Source organism: Sphaerodactylus townsendi, linkage group LG07, assembly GCF_021028975.2.
Source record: "Sphaerodactylus townsendi isolate TG3544 linkage group LG07, MPM_Stown_v2.3, whole genome shotgun sequence".
Taxonomy (NCBI): domain Eukaryota; kingdom Metazoa; phylum Chordata; class Lepidosauria; order Squamata; family Sphaerodactylidae; genus Sphaerodactylus; species Sphaerodactylus townsendi.
In genome coordinates this window covers 38,613,330-38,631,012 of record NC_059431.1, presented here as the reverse complement: position 1 = coordinate 38,631,012, position 17,683 = coordinate 38,613,330, and the positions used below count along the sequence as shown (strand labels likewise).

At 40.2% G+C, this 17,683-nt stretch overlaps 1 protein-coding gene across 5 annotated transcripts in view; it reads left to right on the top strand.

Annotated features, from left to right (window-relative positions):
- BDP1 (B double prime 1, subunit of RNA polymerase III transcription initiation factor IIIB) overlaps nt 1–17,683 on the top strand; it is a 56,749-nt gene that overhangs the window by 16,106 nt on the left and 22,960 nt on the right. For all 5 annotated transcript variants that reach the window (XM_048503136.1, XM_048503138.1, XM_048503137.1 and 2 more), the window contains 15 exons: nt 702–796; nt 2,048–2,102; nt 2,685–2,843; nt 4,063–4,341; nt 5,043–5,202; nt 5,350–5,494; nt 6,299–6,375; nt 7,953–8,112; nt 8,289–8,380; nt 10,830–11,073; nt 12,278–12,474; nt 12,890–13,112; nt 13,975–14,156; nt 14,508–14,721; nt 16,820–16,953. In XM_048503136.1, the coding sequence (XP_048359093.1) occupies nt 702–796; nt 2,048–2,102; nt 2,685–2,843; nt 4,063–4,341; nt 5,043–5,202; nt 5,350–5,494; nt 6,299–6,375; nt 7,953–8,112; nt 8,289–8,380; nt 10,830–11,073; nt 12,278–12,474; nt 12,890–13,112; nt 13,975–14,156; nt 14,508–14,721; nt 16,820–16,953 (2,416 nt within the window). The remainder of the gene's footprint in view (nt 1–701; nt 797–2,047; nt 2,103–2,684; nt 2,844–4,062; nt 4,342–5,042; nt 5,203–5,349; nt 5,495–6,298; nt 6,376–7,952; nt 8,113–8,288; nt 8,381–10,829; nt 11,074–12,277; nt 12,475–12,889; nt 13,113–13,974; nt 14,157–14,507; nt 14,722–16,819; nt 16,954–17,683) is intronic.

Here is a 17,683-nt window from a genome sequence, read left to right as displayed (position 1 = left end):
CTGTTTGGTATCTGAATGCATTTCAACAGTCATAACCAGCTTCTTTTTCAAACACTTTGAGGAATGGAATGTGATCCACTGAATTTTAAAGCTATTCTGTTGTTACTAATATGCAAGACAGTGAGATAAGAAACATTCTTGTGAAATATACAGCCCAATCCAAAGCCCAAGGTGGCTAGGGATAGTGCTGCTGCTGTGCTGCCCCTCTGCCTCCTGAGGGCTTTCAGGCAGGGTGGAGAGGCAGCTAAAACAAAAAGATCGCTTGGCCACATGAAACCCTTCTATAGGGCTATTTGGAGTTGTGTCACCCTTTTGGGTAGCGTATGTCTGAGGATCCGGCCACTGTATTCCTGCCCCTAAAGCTTGGGAGGATGCTGACTAAAGTCAGTTCCACTTCCTGTTCCCCACTATGCCAGAGTTCAGCTGGATGCCAGTGTTCGTCTGCAGCGGTGCTCATTTCCAGGTTTCACACCTTTACTCTCTCAGCTAGCATGGATGTTCCTTACACCAGTGTAGTCCTGTGCCACCTCTATCAGCTCATTCACACACACACCCTTATTGGATTGGGCCAACAGTGTATTTTATAATTAAATGTGTAAATGTTTTAATTATCAGTTTAATCTATAGATCTATTGATCCTTCTGTTCAAGTATGGTAATTGCTATGCTCATTTTGAAAATTGTTGATTTTTTTAAATGCAGAAACGGAGATGTTCTTTGTAGCCATAAGCATGGTAGGAACTGACTTTTCAATGATTAGTCAACTTTTTCCTCACAGAGCAAGAACAGAAATTAAGGTAAACATTTTAAAATTATAAACCACCAAAGGCATTTTCTTCTACATTATGAGTCTCTAATATGTTATACTATTCTGTTTAATATATAACATTGATTGTTCGAATTAATGTTTCCTGTTAGATTAAAGCACTTTGAAATATGCAAATGACCAAGCAGGTGCTATGTTGAGCTTCTTTTGCAAAATTTCAGGCTGAGGAGCCAAATCCATTCATTGCAACCTTTTAAAATGCTTTCTTCTTGTTTTCATATTGGTTGCATCCAGCTTGCTTTTCATCTACCTGCTTCATCTGGACAGGACTTATTAGCCAAGGGTGCTTTTAAAAGAAGTCATGAGGTGCTCCCTAGGACAAAACCTTGTGTTGTTTTTCTGTGCCCACAACTGATATACGTTTAAACAGTGGAAGAAATTGGAATGCGCCCCTTCTCCATCCTTGGCATATTTCCAACAGCATTGTTTTCTTTATTCATTTGTTTAGAGTTATTAAAACACTTAATGCTTAACCTTTCTCCCTCAAAAGTTCCCCAGGGCCATTTTTGCAGGATTTTCCCTTTTTCTTTTGGCTTAATATATATAGTGGAATTCTTTCTTCATGCATGCATGTTGTGGAGTATATAGATGCACCTACCTTGGCTGAATGGCCTAGTGATGGGCTTTTATCATACATTTTTTACGTCTTTTAGATTAAATATTGAAATATTTTATAAGAATGTAAAGATTTTGAGTGAAGATTTTGAATCAGTAGAAAGTTTCTTTTATCATCCAGATTGGTCTGTTGGTTTACTGTTAGATACAGTGACTTTATTCTGAATAAAAATAGGTGAACTGATTAAGTGCTGAGTAAAAAAAAATTGTAAGAAGCCTTACAGCAGTGGCGTAGGAGGTTAAGAGCTCATGTATCTAATCTGGAGGAACTGATTTTGATTCCCCGCTCTGCCGCCTGAACTGTGGAGACTTATCTGGGGAATTCAGATTAGCCTGTACACTCCCACACACGCCAGCTGGGTAGCCTTGGGCTAGTCACAGCTTCTCGGAGCTCTCTCAGCCCCACCTACCTCACAGGGTGTTTGTTGTGTCGGGGGAAGGGCAAGGAGATTGTAAGCCCCTTTGAGTCTCCTGCAGGAGAGAAAGGGGGGATACAAATCCGAACTCCTCCTCCTCCTCCTCCTCCTTCATATATCCTGTAGCTCAGATTAAAATGTTTCATTTTTTAATTGAAAACCAGTAATGTGACACAACTTTCTATTTTCAGAATAAATTTAAACGGGAAGAAAAGGCCAATGGATGGAGAATAGATAAAGCATTCAGTAAGCATTTCTAAATTAAGTACTAAATTAAGTGGAAAATTTTATGTGTGTCTTTTAGCAAAAATAAGTGAAAATTAAATACAGATATCTCTTGTTACAATGTAAAGAAGTGAAGGGTTTTTTGATCGCTTGTAGAGTGGAAGGCTTGTTTCAGTACTAGCATTTCTTAGATGAACATGTACAGATATTATCACAATTGAGGATCATTTAGCTTTTTCTAGTACTATTCGGATCGCGGGATTTTTTTTTGTTGATGCAAGATCAATGTGATTAAGTTTCATCTTGTATCCTCCTCCATTTCTTCTTGCATTTAGACCTGGCCACTAAGTCAATTTGAAATGTCATGAGGACCTAATCTTGATTGGGCCTTCAGCATGGCAGTCTGGTTTCCCTCATGTCATTTTAGGAGTCGAAATGCCGAGGTGGGAGGGTGTAGTCACTGATTGATTGTGTCATGAACCGTAATTTGCAAGATCCTGTGGTTTAAAAAAAAAGACTTAACTAAAGATTGTGACATGAATTTAAAATTATTTTTGCAATTTGTTTTCGTATAACATAAACCTTCATTTTCTTGTTGGACAGAAGAAAAAAGGCCATTTGATTTTGATTTATTTGCGAAACTTCTTGAGAAAGTCCTGGAAAATGAAAGAAGGAAAAAGATGAATGATGTAAAATGTCAGAATCAAAAGGAAAAAACAGCCAATGAAAAAAAAGTGCCCAAGATTCAGAAAAAACAAAAAGGTATTTTTTTCAAAAAATACATTCAACTATTACCCAGTAATAATTGCAGCTCTTGAATATGAAGTCTCCCGCCCTCTGAAATCTGATTGGGAGACTTTTGTTCCTTCCATGTGGATACTTAGTATGTATTGTGTGGTGGTTGCTCTGCAGTTCTGGAATTCCATTTTGAAGATGCCTTGTGTAACACTATCCTTGAGGATAGGATTTTTGTTATCTTCCAGGCATTTAATAATATTAGTTGATTTCTGTATGATTGTGACTGCTTCAAGGGTGGGGTGGGAGGAGCTATTTCTTCATATGGGTAATTGGATAAACAGACAGAAGCTGTGACCAGGGACACTTTTCTGGTTAGAAAAGATTTTGCCACTGTGGTGCGTGTCCCGGTAATATCTAGATTAGATAACTGGAATGCACTGTAGATGAGACTTCCCTGCATGTTGACCAGAAGCTACAATTGGTACAGAATGCAGTAGCCAGGATGTTGACTGGAGTGGGTCCACAAGGGTCCAGTCTTGTTCCAACTGCTCTGACTCCCAGTTTGTTTCCAGGCCCAATTTATGGTGCTGGAGTTGACCTTTAAAGTTCTGTATGGTTGAGGCCAGGATACTTTAAGGACCATTTCCTTCTGAATCTACCTGACCACTTTGGCCCTACCATCTAAGGTTACATGGGTGGAAACCTAAGAAAGGGCCTTCTTGGCTATGGCACCAAAACTGTGGAACTCCTTCCTTAGGTACACTTATCTGTTTTCCTGTCTTGGGCCAGCAGGTGAAGACTTTTTTGCTTTGTTTGTCATTCCTTCACTAACACTTACAAGCCCTCCTCCTTGTTCGTGTGCCTGTGTGTTCATGTATTTAAGTTTGTTTTTAAATATATTTATTTGTATTTTAAGTGCTATTTTAGTGTTTAAAATGTTCACTTTCTTGGAAATCCTGTGTTGGGTAGAAAGGCACCATAAAAATGTTTTAGATAAATAGTGTTTTCCATAATATATGAGGGGAATCAAGGAGTTTCATATGTAGTCACCACTGGAGTAGTTTCATGGTGGAAGGAAAGAAACAGATGCCATACCAGGCATTTTGAGAGTTTAATATGGAGAAAAAAGAATCCTGTTGCTTCTTGAAAAATTGTGAAGGTATTATTTTTGGTGTGCTTATATGATGTAAATGTACCTACATCTATATGACTGTAGGTATATTTATATCATATATTTTGATAGCCAAACTTACCAGTGGACAACCCAGCCATGGACAGGATGACCAGGATGTCAGGATTTCTGATGCAGAAATAGAAGTGGACAGTGGGACTGCGGAAAAGGAGAATGAAGAGTCTCTTAGCATCTTGGAGCCGACTGAAGGGCAGACAGTAACTGAGTCTATGGTGATGAAAAAGAAAAGAAAAAAGAAAAGAAAGGATTCTGAACAGGGAGCCGAGAACCTTTCTGAACGGAAAACGATACCCCCAGAAGCTGTGGAGGGAGAAAGGCTGAGGATGGAAAGTAAGAATCTAAATTGCTTTTGTTGTTTTTGTTGTCATTATAGATGTTGGTATTATTGATTTTTTTCATTGACTAAACACTGTATCGTTAAATGGCAATAGGTGTAAAACAGCAAATACAGCTTAACGAACCATTATTGTCATGGCACTGAAACTTGTTTATGTATTTATTTATTTGTTCCCTGAGACTGAAGGTGGCTTGCACAGTGTAAAGCAGTGCAAATAAACAGCACCAGTTACCCTATTAGGATAATAGGATTATTTATTGATTGATTTATTAGTTGGATTTATTATACCACCCTATCCCCTAAGGGCTCTGGGATTAGGATTATAATTTTTTAAATTTCATGTATTTCACAAATTACTTTGACACATATTGCCACAATTAAAACATTTTTCCTCAGAATACTGCTAAAGGTAACAAAAGATCCAACTTACCAAGAAACGTTTGAACAACCAACTTATTGGCTAGCAGCAAGAGGAACACTTCTTCTTTCTTATTGTAAAATAAAATAAATTAAGAGATTTGCTCAAAGCAGTCTTTTTTTAAAAGAAAAATCTATTTTATAAAGTTGTATAGCTAAAACAGGAATTTGGGCATCACTGATCACTTTGGGTAGTATACCTTCGTTTTGTAATTGTGGTTGACCAGTTGAATTAATGGTTTCATAGAATACATAATGCTTGACCTTTTGTTGTTAGGAAAAAGTATATCATCCAGCATGGAGAACCATGGCGGTGATGAAACTTGTGAGGAACTAGAGGTTCCGGATGAACAGGCACTTGAAGTGGAGGAAAATGCTCAGTGCTGCGTACAGCAAAATGAAGGGACAGAAGGAGAAGATAGCTTGTTTGTATCCAGGTAATAAGTTATATTGCGGTTTAATTTCAGTCTTACCTAAACAGTCCAGTATAGCACATTCCCTGCATTACAATTGCCTTTGCTGGAGCTACCTATAATACAGCATAGTCTCTAATAGCACATTTTCTTGTGTTCCAATATTTCCAGAGTTCAAGATGGTACATATGTTGAAGATGAGTCTGAGCTACAAATTTCAGATGCTAGTTCTGAAGACATTGTTGGGCAGTTTTCAAAATCCTCAATTTTTTCAAGCACAAATAAGGAAGGATTTGAAGGAACATGTGCAGAAATGGTAACTATATTTGTACACCTTTGTAGCAAACGGATTCATCTTATTCCAGCAAAACATTGCATGTTGCTTTAAGATTTGTTGCATATGTTGATATAGCAAAAGTAAACTCGTACAATCTTTTCTACATGGATTACCCTTTTTGATGCGTTCCTTTGCACGCTAAACAGTGCTGGAAGAGCTCTGCTTCTGCATGCAGGCAGGCAGGTGCACATACTATCAAACAGCTGAAATGATCTTTTCTGTAACAGTTTGTGCAGTTGAAGACTAGTTCTGGGAACCTCTTCCCTGCCGCATTCAAGCACTTTAGTATTAAGAGTGGGGGAAACTTCTCATGCACATCAGACATTTCTGCATCAGTGTTACATTTTTAAAGACAAAGAGCCAATGTGCCGTAGTGATTGCAATTGGAATGGGGAGTCTACAATTCAACACCCCTCCCTTGCCATGAAGTCCACTGAGTGACACTGGCACAGTTTGAAATTTTGTTTGAAAACAGACCACTGATGCATAATTTGTCTGTTTTACTTTTCTCAAAAGTTATGAAGAACAATGAATAGCCAGAAAAATTCTTTAATATCCTACATAAGCCAGCCAAAGGGAATCCTTGTACAAATACTCTGTACTTCGATCATTATTTCCTTTCCATTTATTATGGCCTGATTCTATAAGCATGAGGGGAACTTTCCTGCTTTCTGTGAATTCCTTCCCTTCTGTTGAGGAAGTTGGTTTTCTGTTGTGGTCCTATAACAATAGCTATGAAAGAAATCAGAAACACTAAATAATGTGGTTTTTGTTTCCTTACAGAATGAAGTAGCTGAGTTAGATAAATTGGATGAAAGTCACAGGGTGCCACCAAGTTACAATGATAAAACTGAAACAATGTGAGTAGTATAGTTCATATATATAACCAAATGTGTTAATATTAAGTCCAGGGATACATCCACACACTACTGGATGTGGTGCTATTGTTGCTGTGTAGCAGTCACTACTGCCTGGATTTTTTTGGCTACACAGGAAAATTCAGTTGTGAACGATTTTTATAGCACAACAATAGTTCAGTATTCAGCAGTGAGTGACTGCAGTCCAAGATCCTCCAGCCATGGGTGGGATCCAAAGTTTCTGTTCTGCTGGTGGCAAAGCCTTCCATTCATGGTGGAAGAGGTGTCTTTGCCTTGAAGGAAAGCTCCACCATTAGTGGAATGGAACTCTTGGACTCCTGGGTCCAGCCCCACAAAACTAGTTCTGTGAGCTCAAGAGGGCCTTCGGACTTCGTTAGTCTCCCTTTCCTATGTGATGCAGCATCAGGAATGGTTCAGAAAAAGTTAAAAACTCTTCTGGACTAGCACACTATGTTTATATGCAAAACTGACTACAGTGGTTGTTGTGGGTTTTCCGGGCTGTGTGGCCGTGGTCTGGTAGATCTTGTTCCTAACGCCTGCATCTGGGGCTGGCATCCTCAGAGGTGTATCACAGAGGGAAGTCTGTTACACACTGTGTCTGTTAGGCCAACCAAGGTTTGTTGCATCAATTCAGTTTAAACAAGCAATAATTTATTGTGATGTTTGAATGAACTTTTGCAATTCCAGGGACTGGAGAATGACTTTATTTTAAGTGGCATTTTCTCAAAACTGCTAACTGTGAAAGGTATTCTGTTGGGCAGGAGCAAAACAGTGTACTGAAGTAGGGATGGTAAAGGAAGCTGTATGGGAAAAGTTTAGCAGTGACTCACTTTTCTTCAGAGACGTATATTTAATTGGGCTGATATAAATTGCTGTCTAATTTTGAGAAGTGAGTGGGGGCTTTGTTTCCTCCTTGTCTGAGGGATTTGAAATGACAGGACATTTTTACACATCTTCAAATAGCGCTGTTTAGAGTATGAGAATTACTTCTGCCCATCCATTGTGAAGCTCCTAAAATTGCAGATTTAAATGCTACCAAGCAAGTGTGCTCTTCCCACTGTTTCCCAAAGCAGTTCACTAAAAACCCCAGGTGACTTTCTTTGGGACAACGTGGGAAACCCATGAATGTTAAACAGAAATCAGTTTCCTGGCTCATGCGTTTAATTTGCTAAGTTTACTTCAATTTGAAGCATTACTTATGGAGAAAAGGAAGCACAATGCTATGTGAACTGATAAAATTAACAAATTATGGGACAAGATGGTAAAAGTTTGATTTTTTTACCCCTCAAGAAATTCTCTTCCATGTTAGTTTTTTGCAGTTCTTTCTTAGAAATAGGGGATGGTTGCCTTTCTAACATAGTCTGGGGAATCTTCATAGACTCTTAGTTGTATCTTCACCTTTACAGCAGATCTTCTGCTGTGAAGGATATATAAACTGTTGAAGTTTGGGGCTTTGATTTTCATTGACTGGGCCTGTTTTTGGAGGATGAACTTGATTGTGAAGACTGTAGGTTTTGTTGTTGGGGGAGACAATGTAAACACATTGAATTTATTTTCAGGGATACTGAGAGAGCAGCGACTGAACAGCTCAACATAAACTGCCAACTGCAGAGGCTTGAACCAAACTTAACAAAACCTTCAGAAAAGAGTGAGCTTCCAGTTGATAATGCATTAGAGAATGAACTCTCTCCTTCAGAACCTGTGGTTGGTATAGGAAAGGTATGATGAAAGGATTTTAAATAATATATTTTGCATTGCCTCAAACCTATTGACGTTATTGCCTTCTGAAACTTGCGGTGATTTTGGTGATTAACTGCCTTTCAGAGTATTCAGAAAATTGTTTGCATCCTTGTGGACGTGCTGATAAAAAAATTCTTCATGCTTCTTTCAATTAGATTGTTGTGGAAGATAAAGCAGCTAACATAACTGGATCTTCCACAGAGGAACTGACAGAAAGATCAAACAGTAATGAGAACAGAGAATCCCAGTAAGTTTATAGAAAATGCATTTTGTTTAATAATCTCCATTGCTTGACTTGTTTCTTCTATGCATGTGGATGAAACGCCATCAAGGTCAGTGATTAAGCAGAGATGGTTTGCCTTTGCCTTCCTCTGCAGAGCCTTCCTTGGAGGTCTCCCTTCCAAGTACTGACCCAGCGTAGCTTCTGAGACTTGATGAAATTAGGATGTACTATATCATTCCACATTCTAGTGCTTCTGCAGGCACTCATATAAGATAGTTGAGAAATCAGATGTTGCAGGGAACAATGATCAGTCTTTACTTGGATTGTAAGAAATAAGAAGAGGTGGTAGTGTAATGTTTGATGAAAAGACTAGTTTCATATGGAACCAAGTATCTTCCTTTTTAATAAAAAGAAAAGTAGAAGAAAATTCAAATATTTCTAGAAATTGAATCATTGAAAATGACAGCTATTTTTTAAAAAGTCGCAAGTTTCATAATTTCCATGTAGAAGTCATACATTAGTTTATTTATACATTAGTTCTGGGGTCCTCAGCATGGTGCCCGTGGGCGCCGTGGCACCCGCTGACACCTTTTCTGGAGCCCATCAAGTGTTTTAAGGAAGTTTTAGAAAGCTTCCTAGCAAGGTCTTTGATTGACTGTTGGAGATCTGATTGGTTGTACAGATTTTTTAAAAGATGTTGTTGCCTTCACAGCAGCTGCCACCATAGTACAAGCATCTGCACTGTGGTACTGAAGTCAAACCCTGGCAATCTTTTGATAACGTTATGCATGTAAAATGATTCTTTGTGCAGAGAAACTCAGAAAGTTCCTGAAGAAAAGATGGAAACAAGAGGCCGTTGGCAGGGGCTGATGGGATTTGTAGTCTATGAACATCTGGAGAGCTGCAGGTTGCAGACCTCTGTTATAGACAATACATATTTTGTATTCATTATGTCACTGATGGCCTTGAGCTGGATGGCCCAGGCTAGTCTGATCTTGCCAGATGTCAGAAGCTTAGTAGGGTTGGCCCTGGTTAGTACTTGGATAGGAGATCACCAAGGAATTACCAGGGTTGTTATGCAGAGGAAGGCAATGGCAAACCACCTCTAAACATCTCTTGCCTTGAAAACCCTGCTGGGTTGCCATAAGTTGGCTGCAACCTGATAGCACTTTACAAACACACACACTGCTGATGTATTTCACAAACTGATGTCTGTTACTTTAGAGAGAGAAAACACTTGGGGCCACTGCTTGGTAAGTTCGCAGTTTTCTTCCTTAAAAACTAACTAGGGATCACCCCCCCCCCATCCCCCTAGCTATTTCCCTCAGAGAAGCAAACTCAATTCCCTCACTGTATCCTCCTTGATCCTACATAACTGTGTTCCTTTCACTCTAGCTTCCAGCCGCTAATTCCCTCTCCAACTGTTAACTTCCAACTGTCATTTCCCAACTGTCAACTATAGAATTCAGTTTGAACCCCCTGTCAATCAAGGGTTCCAAGACCAAATCACTATTTCAGCTGTCCATCTCCCCATTCAAAATGAATAGGAAAATTTGTTTTGCAGAACATAGTAGCAGCAAAGTAGCTCAACAGAGGAAGGTTGCAAGATCAGGTGAAATTATATTTCTGGGACATATCCTCCTCTCTTCCTCCAAGTGTTTCAGGTCAGCTTACATGGTTCATTCTTCCTAATTTTATCTGCACACCCATCCTGTGAGGTAGGGTAGGCTGAAAAAGGCTAGCTGACCCAAGGTCATTCAGTAGGCTTCATTGGTGGGTACAGATTTGAACCCAGGCTTCCCAGATCATGATCTAGCAATCTAGCCACTATGCTGCATTGATGTTATCATTTTTTAAAGTAAGCAGCCAACATGACTTTTTTCATTAGGGAAGAAATACATTTTGAGCACACAGTTAATACACTGCTTTAGTTTTTTCACATGTGTAGGTTTACAGATCCCTAGCTTATTATTTAATATTATATCTTTTTGCCTTTCTCCTTCCTAGTGGTTCCCCAAATTAAAGAATAACAAGCACATTGTCGAATTCAGACATGCTATCTGATAAAGGAAGATTCATGAAGTACCTTATTAAAATAAGCTTGCTTCAGCAACTGGATATAAACAAATTATTATTTAACCCTACTTCAATTAATATTAGAAAAAAATATTTGAAACAATGCACATGGTTGGACTTACAAAATTTAAACTGGTAAGATCAAAACATAATATTGATCTCCAGAAACCTTTTTTGTAGTTTGTAGTAGGTGTTTGAAATAGGTTACAATCTTAAGAACTTTTTTCTGGGAGTAAGCCCCATTTAATAAAATGGGACTTACTTTCAAGTAGATTTGTTTAGGATTGAACTTCTCTCTGCTTAATTTTTAAAGCATATTATAAATTATTTTTGCATAAATTAGCGCTCTCCTGTTAAGAATAGTAGATGATTTTTAAAAAATTAATTGGTCTTTCAGAACTTGTGAAAAATCTACTTTACAAGGAAACAGTGGACAGTCTGTCGTGAGACCTGCGCTACTAGCAAGAGGGCGAATGAAGAAACCAAAACCAAATTTAGGAACAGCTTCTAAAAGGCAAGCAGAACCATCAAGGAACTCAGAAGCAGCAGAAGTAAATGCAACAGAAGCAACTGTGGAAACCATGAAGACACTAACACAACATGAGTGCAGTAGGAGTGGGCTCCTCCCTATGCAAGCCACTGTAAGAATACTGAGTTGGAATTTCTGACTTAATGATGATGTTTTTCTCAGTACGAGGAGTCTTCTGCCAGCTTACTCCCAGAAAAGTTGTCTTCTTATATTGGCGGAGAACACTACCATTAGTTAAAAAGACCTGATACATAAAACTTCCTTAGTATGGTACATAAAACTTCCTTGGTATGGTTTGCACATTGGATTCACATTGGAGTTACTACAGTCTAAGATTTAGGCTGGAGTACTTCTGTCTAGGATTGTACTATTAGGCCTCTAAGTCCCAAAGTTGGTCCCTCAGAGCATAATTAATTAATTCATTTATAGCCTGCCTTTTCCCCAGTGGGGACCAAAGTGACTTATATCTGTCACCTCTCCTCCATTTTATCCATGCAACAACCCTGTGAGGTAGGTAAGGCTGAGAGAGTGTCCCTAATCCAAGATCACCCAAGATCACCCATGATCATGGCATAAGTGGGGATTTGAACCTAGGTCTCCCAGATACTAGCCCAACACCCTTAACCCCTATACCATATTGATTCTAGCAGTTAGTTGTGAACAGGTAGTGAGTGCTCAAGAGCTGAGAATTGGTGGAGATTGTTAAAGGCTGTGGAAGCCAAATAGCTTTAATAATGGTAATTATCTTAGCAACACAGTTTGGTCATTCAGTAGTCCTCCAGAGGCTGCAGCAGCTGGGGATGGCTTCACCAGTGTGCCGCCTCCAGAGGGCTTCCAGGTAGTGCAGGAAGGCAGAACAAAGCAGAGAATACCTGGCTGCCTGAAAGCCCTCCATTGGGCTAAAGAGAGTTACACCACACCTTTTGGATGGTATAAGTCTGAGGCCTGTACTGGAGGATGTTCCCGGCTCAAAAGCCCAGTGGAAGCCAAACCCCAGCCACTTATGCCAGTGGGGTGGACAAACGCTCTGGTGCGGCTCCACACCCTGCCCCTGGATTTTGGGATTTAGATAATTTCATACCTGTAGTGCTGAAGTTGTTTTTGCTTTTGTATGTTGTTCTCAGTGGCCCTAGATTTTTATTTGTGATCTGTAGTCTTAATCTAGGGCAGGGGTAGGGAACCTGCGGCTCTCCAGATGTTCAGGAACTACAATTCCAATTGGCCATCTAGGGTAACATTAGTGTAATGTCCTTAAATCATATCCGTTAGAAACTCTAAGGCTATGGAGATTTTAGAGAATTTTATCTGTTTCCTAGGAGGCAACCAGTTATGAAGTTGATTCACCACGCTCAGAGGCATTAAAAAACAAAGCTGTTGCTACTCCTGATAAAGTGGGTTTAATACACTCAATCCAGCCTTCTCTAAACGAGCCATTAGAATGTGTGAGTTTTGAGCTAAAAAAGGCATCTTCGTCAAATGACACTGTAAAGGACGTGTCAGCGTTTGTTAGTGGGTAAGTTTCTTTTTAAAGATGAAGAAGAAGAAGTACAAGAAGCCACCTCTTGACAGAAAACGTGAATGCTGTTTGTGATGTAGTCTTTAGTGTGTGAATTCTTCACTCATCTTAGCTATGCCTTAAGCTTCAAAAGTATAATTTTTCCTGCTCTTTCAGCCAAGTAAAAATGTTACCATCTAGATTTAACAACTCTTTGGATGTACTATAGATTATGGAACAAGCTGTTTTAATATCTGGGAACTTGGTGTTTGTTTGAGTGAAGTGTCTTGTTTAGTGATGTGTTTTGGATGTTGAACGTTGACTTTTACCATATTGCAGAGATTTAGAATATGAAATGAGATCCTTGCATTCCTTGTAGGCTATATAGTAGCCATTGAGGTTTGAAGCAGCAGAATTTTTCTTGGTCTTCCAGAGCTGCTGGCCTTCAAGAAATAGAAAAAGAAACAGCTGCTGAAACACAGCATTGTTGGGAGAATTTTACTCAGTCTCTAAAGAAGAATTTAGGAGAGGCAGCTGAAAGGAAGGACATTTCAGGACCAGAAAAAGAGATGCTTGAGGATAACAACTTGACAGGAAGTGCAGAAAAGAAAACAGTCCCTCTCACCCCTGAATGTGGCAAACTGTCTGACCTAAATGTAAGATGTTAAAACTGCTGCTTTTTAGTTGACAATTAATGTTATTCTTGAATCTGCAAAGTACTAGTTGCTGGCGAAAATAAATCCATTGGTTTTTAGAGTTTATATTTGCTTTAAACTGTGAAGTTCCAATACTCAGATTTCACAGCCCTTGCAAGGCTTTCTCTGTCTTGACAGTTTGTATGCTGCTTCCCACAGTACGTAATTTCAGCCGTAGTGTGAGGGAAAGGAAAAGAGATAAATTAGAAGTTGTGCTGTGCATTGCCAATCCCATGACTATACCCAAAGAATATGTGTTGTCAAAGGCTTTCACGGCCGGAATCACTTGGGTGCTGTGTGGTTTCCGGGCTGTATGGCCATGTTCTAGCAGCATTCTCTCCTGACGTTTCACCTGTATCTGTGGCTGGCATCTGCAGAGGATCCTCTGAAGATGCCAGCCACAGATCCTCTGAAGATGCCAGCCACAGATGCAGGCAAAATGTTAGGAGAGAATGCTGCTAGAACACGGCCATACAGCCCAGAAACCACACAGCACCCATACCCAAAGAAGTTTGCTAGATTATAATTTTAAAGACAAACAGCAATTCAGTTAAAGAAGCAGCATGTTTATAGGGTTGTTGTGATAAACTCTTTACTGAATTAAAGCCAAACTAAGACTCCTGAAAGTATTGGGAACTAGTTAAAAATCTCAGTGGATTGATGTTTTGTTTTCTCTTAGTTTCAGAATTAAAAAAAAGGGCAAGTGTCAGTAGTTCCTGATTAGTATTGGTTTTGATCAGCTTGGTTTTCTCTGCTTGGGCTGTTCGTGCTGTTGTTTCCTGTGCTTTGTGGATTCTGCTTTGACCATTCTGATATATTCTAGGAAGGAGCAAAAGGAGCAATCCTGCCCTCCTCTCGTTTGTCTGAGGGGCTCTCTACAGACGCTCAAGAGGAAGTTTCAAGACCCGCAACATTTCAGTTTACCCCAAACTTTTCAACTCTAGACAGCAGTTACCGTCTTGAGGTTTCATTGTCCAGAGATAGCCAGGAAGTATCTTCACCCGGGTAAGGACCTGTTGGCTATAAACAGGAAACCACTCACAAAACCCTAGAGATCTGTGGCCCTGCTGGGTGTCTGCTTTTCTCTCATGTCTCCATCTACTGTGTAATGTTTTGTGAGCCTCCAACTTGTAATTATTGAATATGAAAGCAAGCTAATATCAGATAATTCAATTTAGATTCAAGAGAAACTAAATATAATCCCTCTTCAGTGCTGTTAACATATTTGGAAACACTTTATTAGTAATTTTATATCTGTTAGCTTCTGCTTCTGTTGGTTAACTTGTCATATGTGGGTTCTTTGGTAATGTGTCAACAGGAGAGCATTGTCATATATGCTTTTTGCTGTTTTTCCAGCGACCGGAGTTCACAAGAAGTAGGCAAGCAAAGCGCTATCCAACCAATGCCACTTCTCAGAAGCAGACTCCAGAGACCTAAACCTAATATTTCAAGATCAGTGGGAAGGAAAGAAATACCATCTGCAGATAAGAATGAAGCAACAGCAGCAACCTTGGGAACTGAGAAGTCAAAACTACAAAAATCTGAACCTTCAAGAACTTCCTCTATAGAAGTAAGTCCTGGACTGTTTTTGAACAGTTCAGCAGCAAAGACATTTTAAACTCAAAATATGCAATGTGGGCAAACTGTGTCTTAGCAGTCCCTGCTATTACAACAGCCTCATCTAACAGGCTGGGTGCCTGACCATGACACTGCTGCCACGCTTGACCACCACTCGCAAGGGGACTTTCTGATGGCATGCTATAAATCCAAGGCCCTGACTGCCAGCACAATGGGGGCAATGGCTGGGAGGAGGGTGATTAGTGTTGGCTCCTCTCTGGCCATGCCCATGGACCACTGGCAGCAGCAGGGGCGCAGGGATGCTGGCACAGCGTTCTACGCTGCGTTCCACCACTCTGGAGGGTCAGGGCTGTTTTGCACAGGTGGATTCTTCCCTCCACCAGGGCAATTGCCCCGAGGAGTGCAAATCAGTCAGCCTGACCCCGGACCGCTCCCAATAGTGGATTTGGCCCCCCCTTCTGGATGGGGCCGTTAGTGTTTTACAGCTGTCATGCACAGCCTTCTCCAAGGCAGCCTTCTCCTTTATTCACAGTAAGTTTTGTAAATTAGTAGCTGCTACGTCTATCAGCATTATATAAAATTTAATTGTTTTTGCTGTCAAATCCCATTTGACTTTACACTGACCCCTGGTGGGGTTGTCAAGGCAAGGCACATTCAGAGATGGTTTTCCATTGCCTACTTAGCTTCTGAGATCTGACAAGATCAGGCTAGCCTGGGCTATCCAAGACAGGCAACTTAATAATTAGTTCTGCATAATTACTTTACTGATTTTTAAAGAATGCAGAAGCTTCTTATGGAGATTTAAACGATTATTTAGGGAATTTATGTGGCAACTCTCCATTGACCTACCTGAGGAGGCTTACATGCAAAAAGTGATTCCATAAAGCCATAAAAACAGTGACTGATATCCTCTTACTATGAAGTTTGAAGCTGAAGGGGACTTCCTCCAACTTAAGTGGCTCCTCTGTCAGTGGAAAAATCACTGAAGTCAGATGAAGGCTTTGAACTTTGTTGAGCAGAGTGGGAGATAAAATAGTCTAGTAAAAACAAACAGCATAAAACAAGCAATAAGGGACTTATAATAGTGGGTTTAAATTATGGGTGGAAAGGTACTGGCTGGATATTACTAAGAATAGTTCAGCAGTGGAATTGACTACCTAGGGAAGTGGTGAGCTCCACCTCAAGGGCCGTCTTTAAACAGCGACTGGACAAACACTTGTCTGGGATGCTGGAGGCTGATCTTGCATTTAGCAGAAGGATGGACCAGATGACCTCTATGATTGCTTCCAGCTCTATAATTTTATTATCATTGAGCAGCCTAAAGATATTTATAAAACAGACTACAAACTTTTTCTTTGAAAGTCCTGCATTTGTCTTTACGAAGGCCCGTTCCTCACGGTCCCCCACAGTGGCTGCACACCAACATATATGATGCCGGTGTGGCCCCAGAGCCGTTCGCATGCTGAGGTGCGAGCGGCCTCAGAGCGGCCACGGCCCATGGAGGCACCTCCGTTTCATTTCCCCACACTTACTTTCTCTCCCAGTGGAGCTCTGCAGGGACAAGGAGACACGCCCACGCTGCCCTCTGACCCTTCGCGTGTGTGTGTCTCCTCAGGGAGAAAAAGTAAGCGTGGGGAAAGCAGGAGATGCCGCTCCAACCCGGTGCTGTTTGCACCATGGCGGATGGGAAACGCTGTTTCCCAAAAGCCTTGCTTATTGAGCAAGGCAGGAAAACAGTGCTTCTCTGCTGGTTGAGGGGGGGAAAGCACAGTGCTGCCTTGATGCAGAGTTGGCAGCTGTGCGAACAGCGCCCCTGGAACGGTGTTTTTACCTTCCAGGGGTGGCGTTTTTGGTCCGTGTGGAATGAGTCAAAGAAAAAATATACACCGTGGTAGTAGCTAGATATCATTTTCAGAGACGTCACTTTCAGGAAGCCCTAACAGCTTTTGCTAATCTAAATGAGTCTGGTCCAAAACCATCCTTTACTCACAAGAGGGCGACTAAAAAGTAACATGGAGTTGAATTTGAGCTTACTGTTACTAAAACATTTTTTCCAGATTTTAAAAATTTCTGTTGCTTAATATTTGCAGCTTCAATTACTGCTTGATGGTAAAGTCTTAGCTGATAAAGTCTCAGAGGACAGCCTTTTGGACTGTGAGAAAATGGCTCCAGAAGATTCTCAAGTACCCAGAAGCTCTCGGAATATTTCAGATTGTCATACCACGTGAGTTTTCAAATCTTGTTTTGTTAGTTTACCTTTTCATCCATCCCACTGTTCTGTATCCAAGTAACAAAATGTACCTGCAAATAAATAAAAGTTTCATGAAGTTATATAGAATAAGGTCATTAGAATCCTCCATGATAAGTATGTGTCTTTCCCAATTAGAGTTTGGTTCTAAAGTACTTTCATTTTCAGTGAAGGATAAATGTTAGGGGCAATGGAAAGTAAGCAGAGGATGGCATTTGTCCCCGTCATCAACAACAGTGAATCTGAGAGCTGATTTAAACATTGTCACGTCTGTGCAAGTTTGGAAAATGTGTTTTGGTGCAATGACACTTCAGGTGGAGGGTTTAATGTCTGAAAGCCTTTTATTGCTTGCATCAGTGCAATTGCTTGTCAGCACTGCACTTCCCTGAAAGTAACTGGCCCGCCTGTAGAGAGGTGCATTATTTTATGAATTTATTTAAACATATTTTTATGCTGCCTTTCCACCTGAACAGAGTCCCCAAGGCAGTGAACACGAAAACATAAAAACATTTGAACAATTGAAAGCAACATTTAAACTGTATTCAGAACAAAGTTCTTTTCAAATGCCTTGAATGAGAATTTCAAACTAATAAAATGCATATGCCTTTTTCTGTGCCAAAGGCTACATTATAAAATACATTGGGTCCTTCATAGAGGTGTGCAAGTGGTTGTTTGAACTCTTGTTGAATCATTCCAATCACTTTTC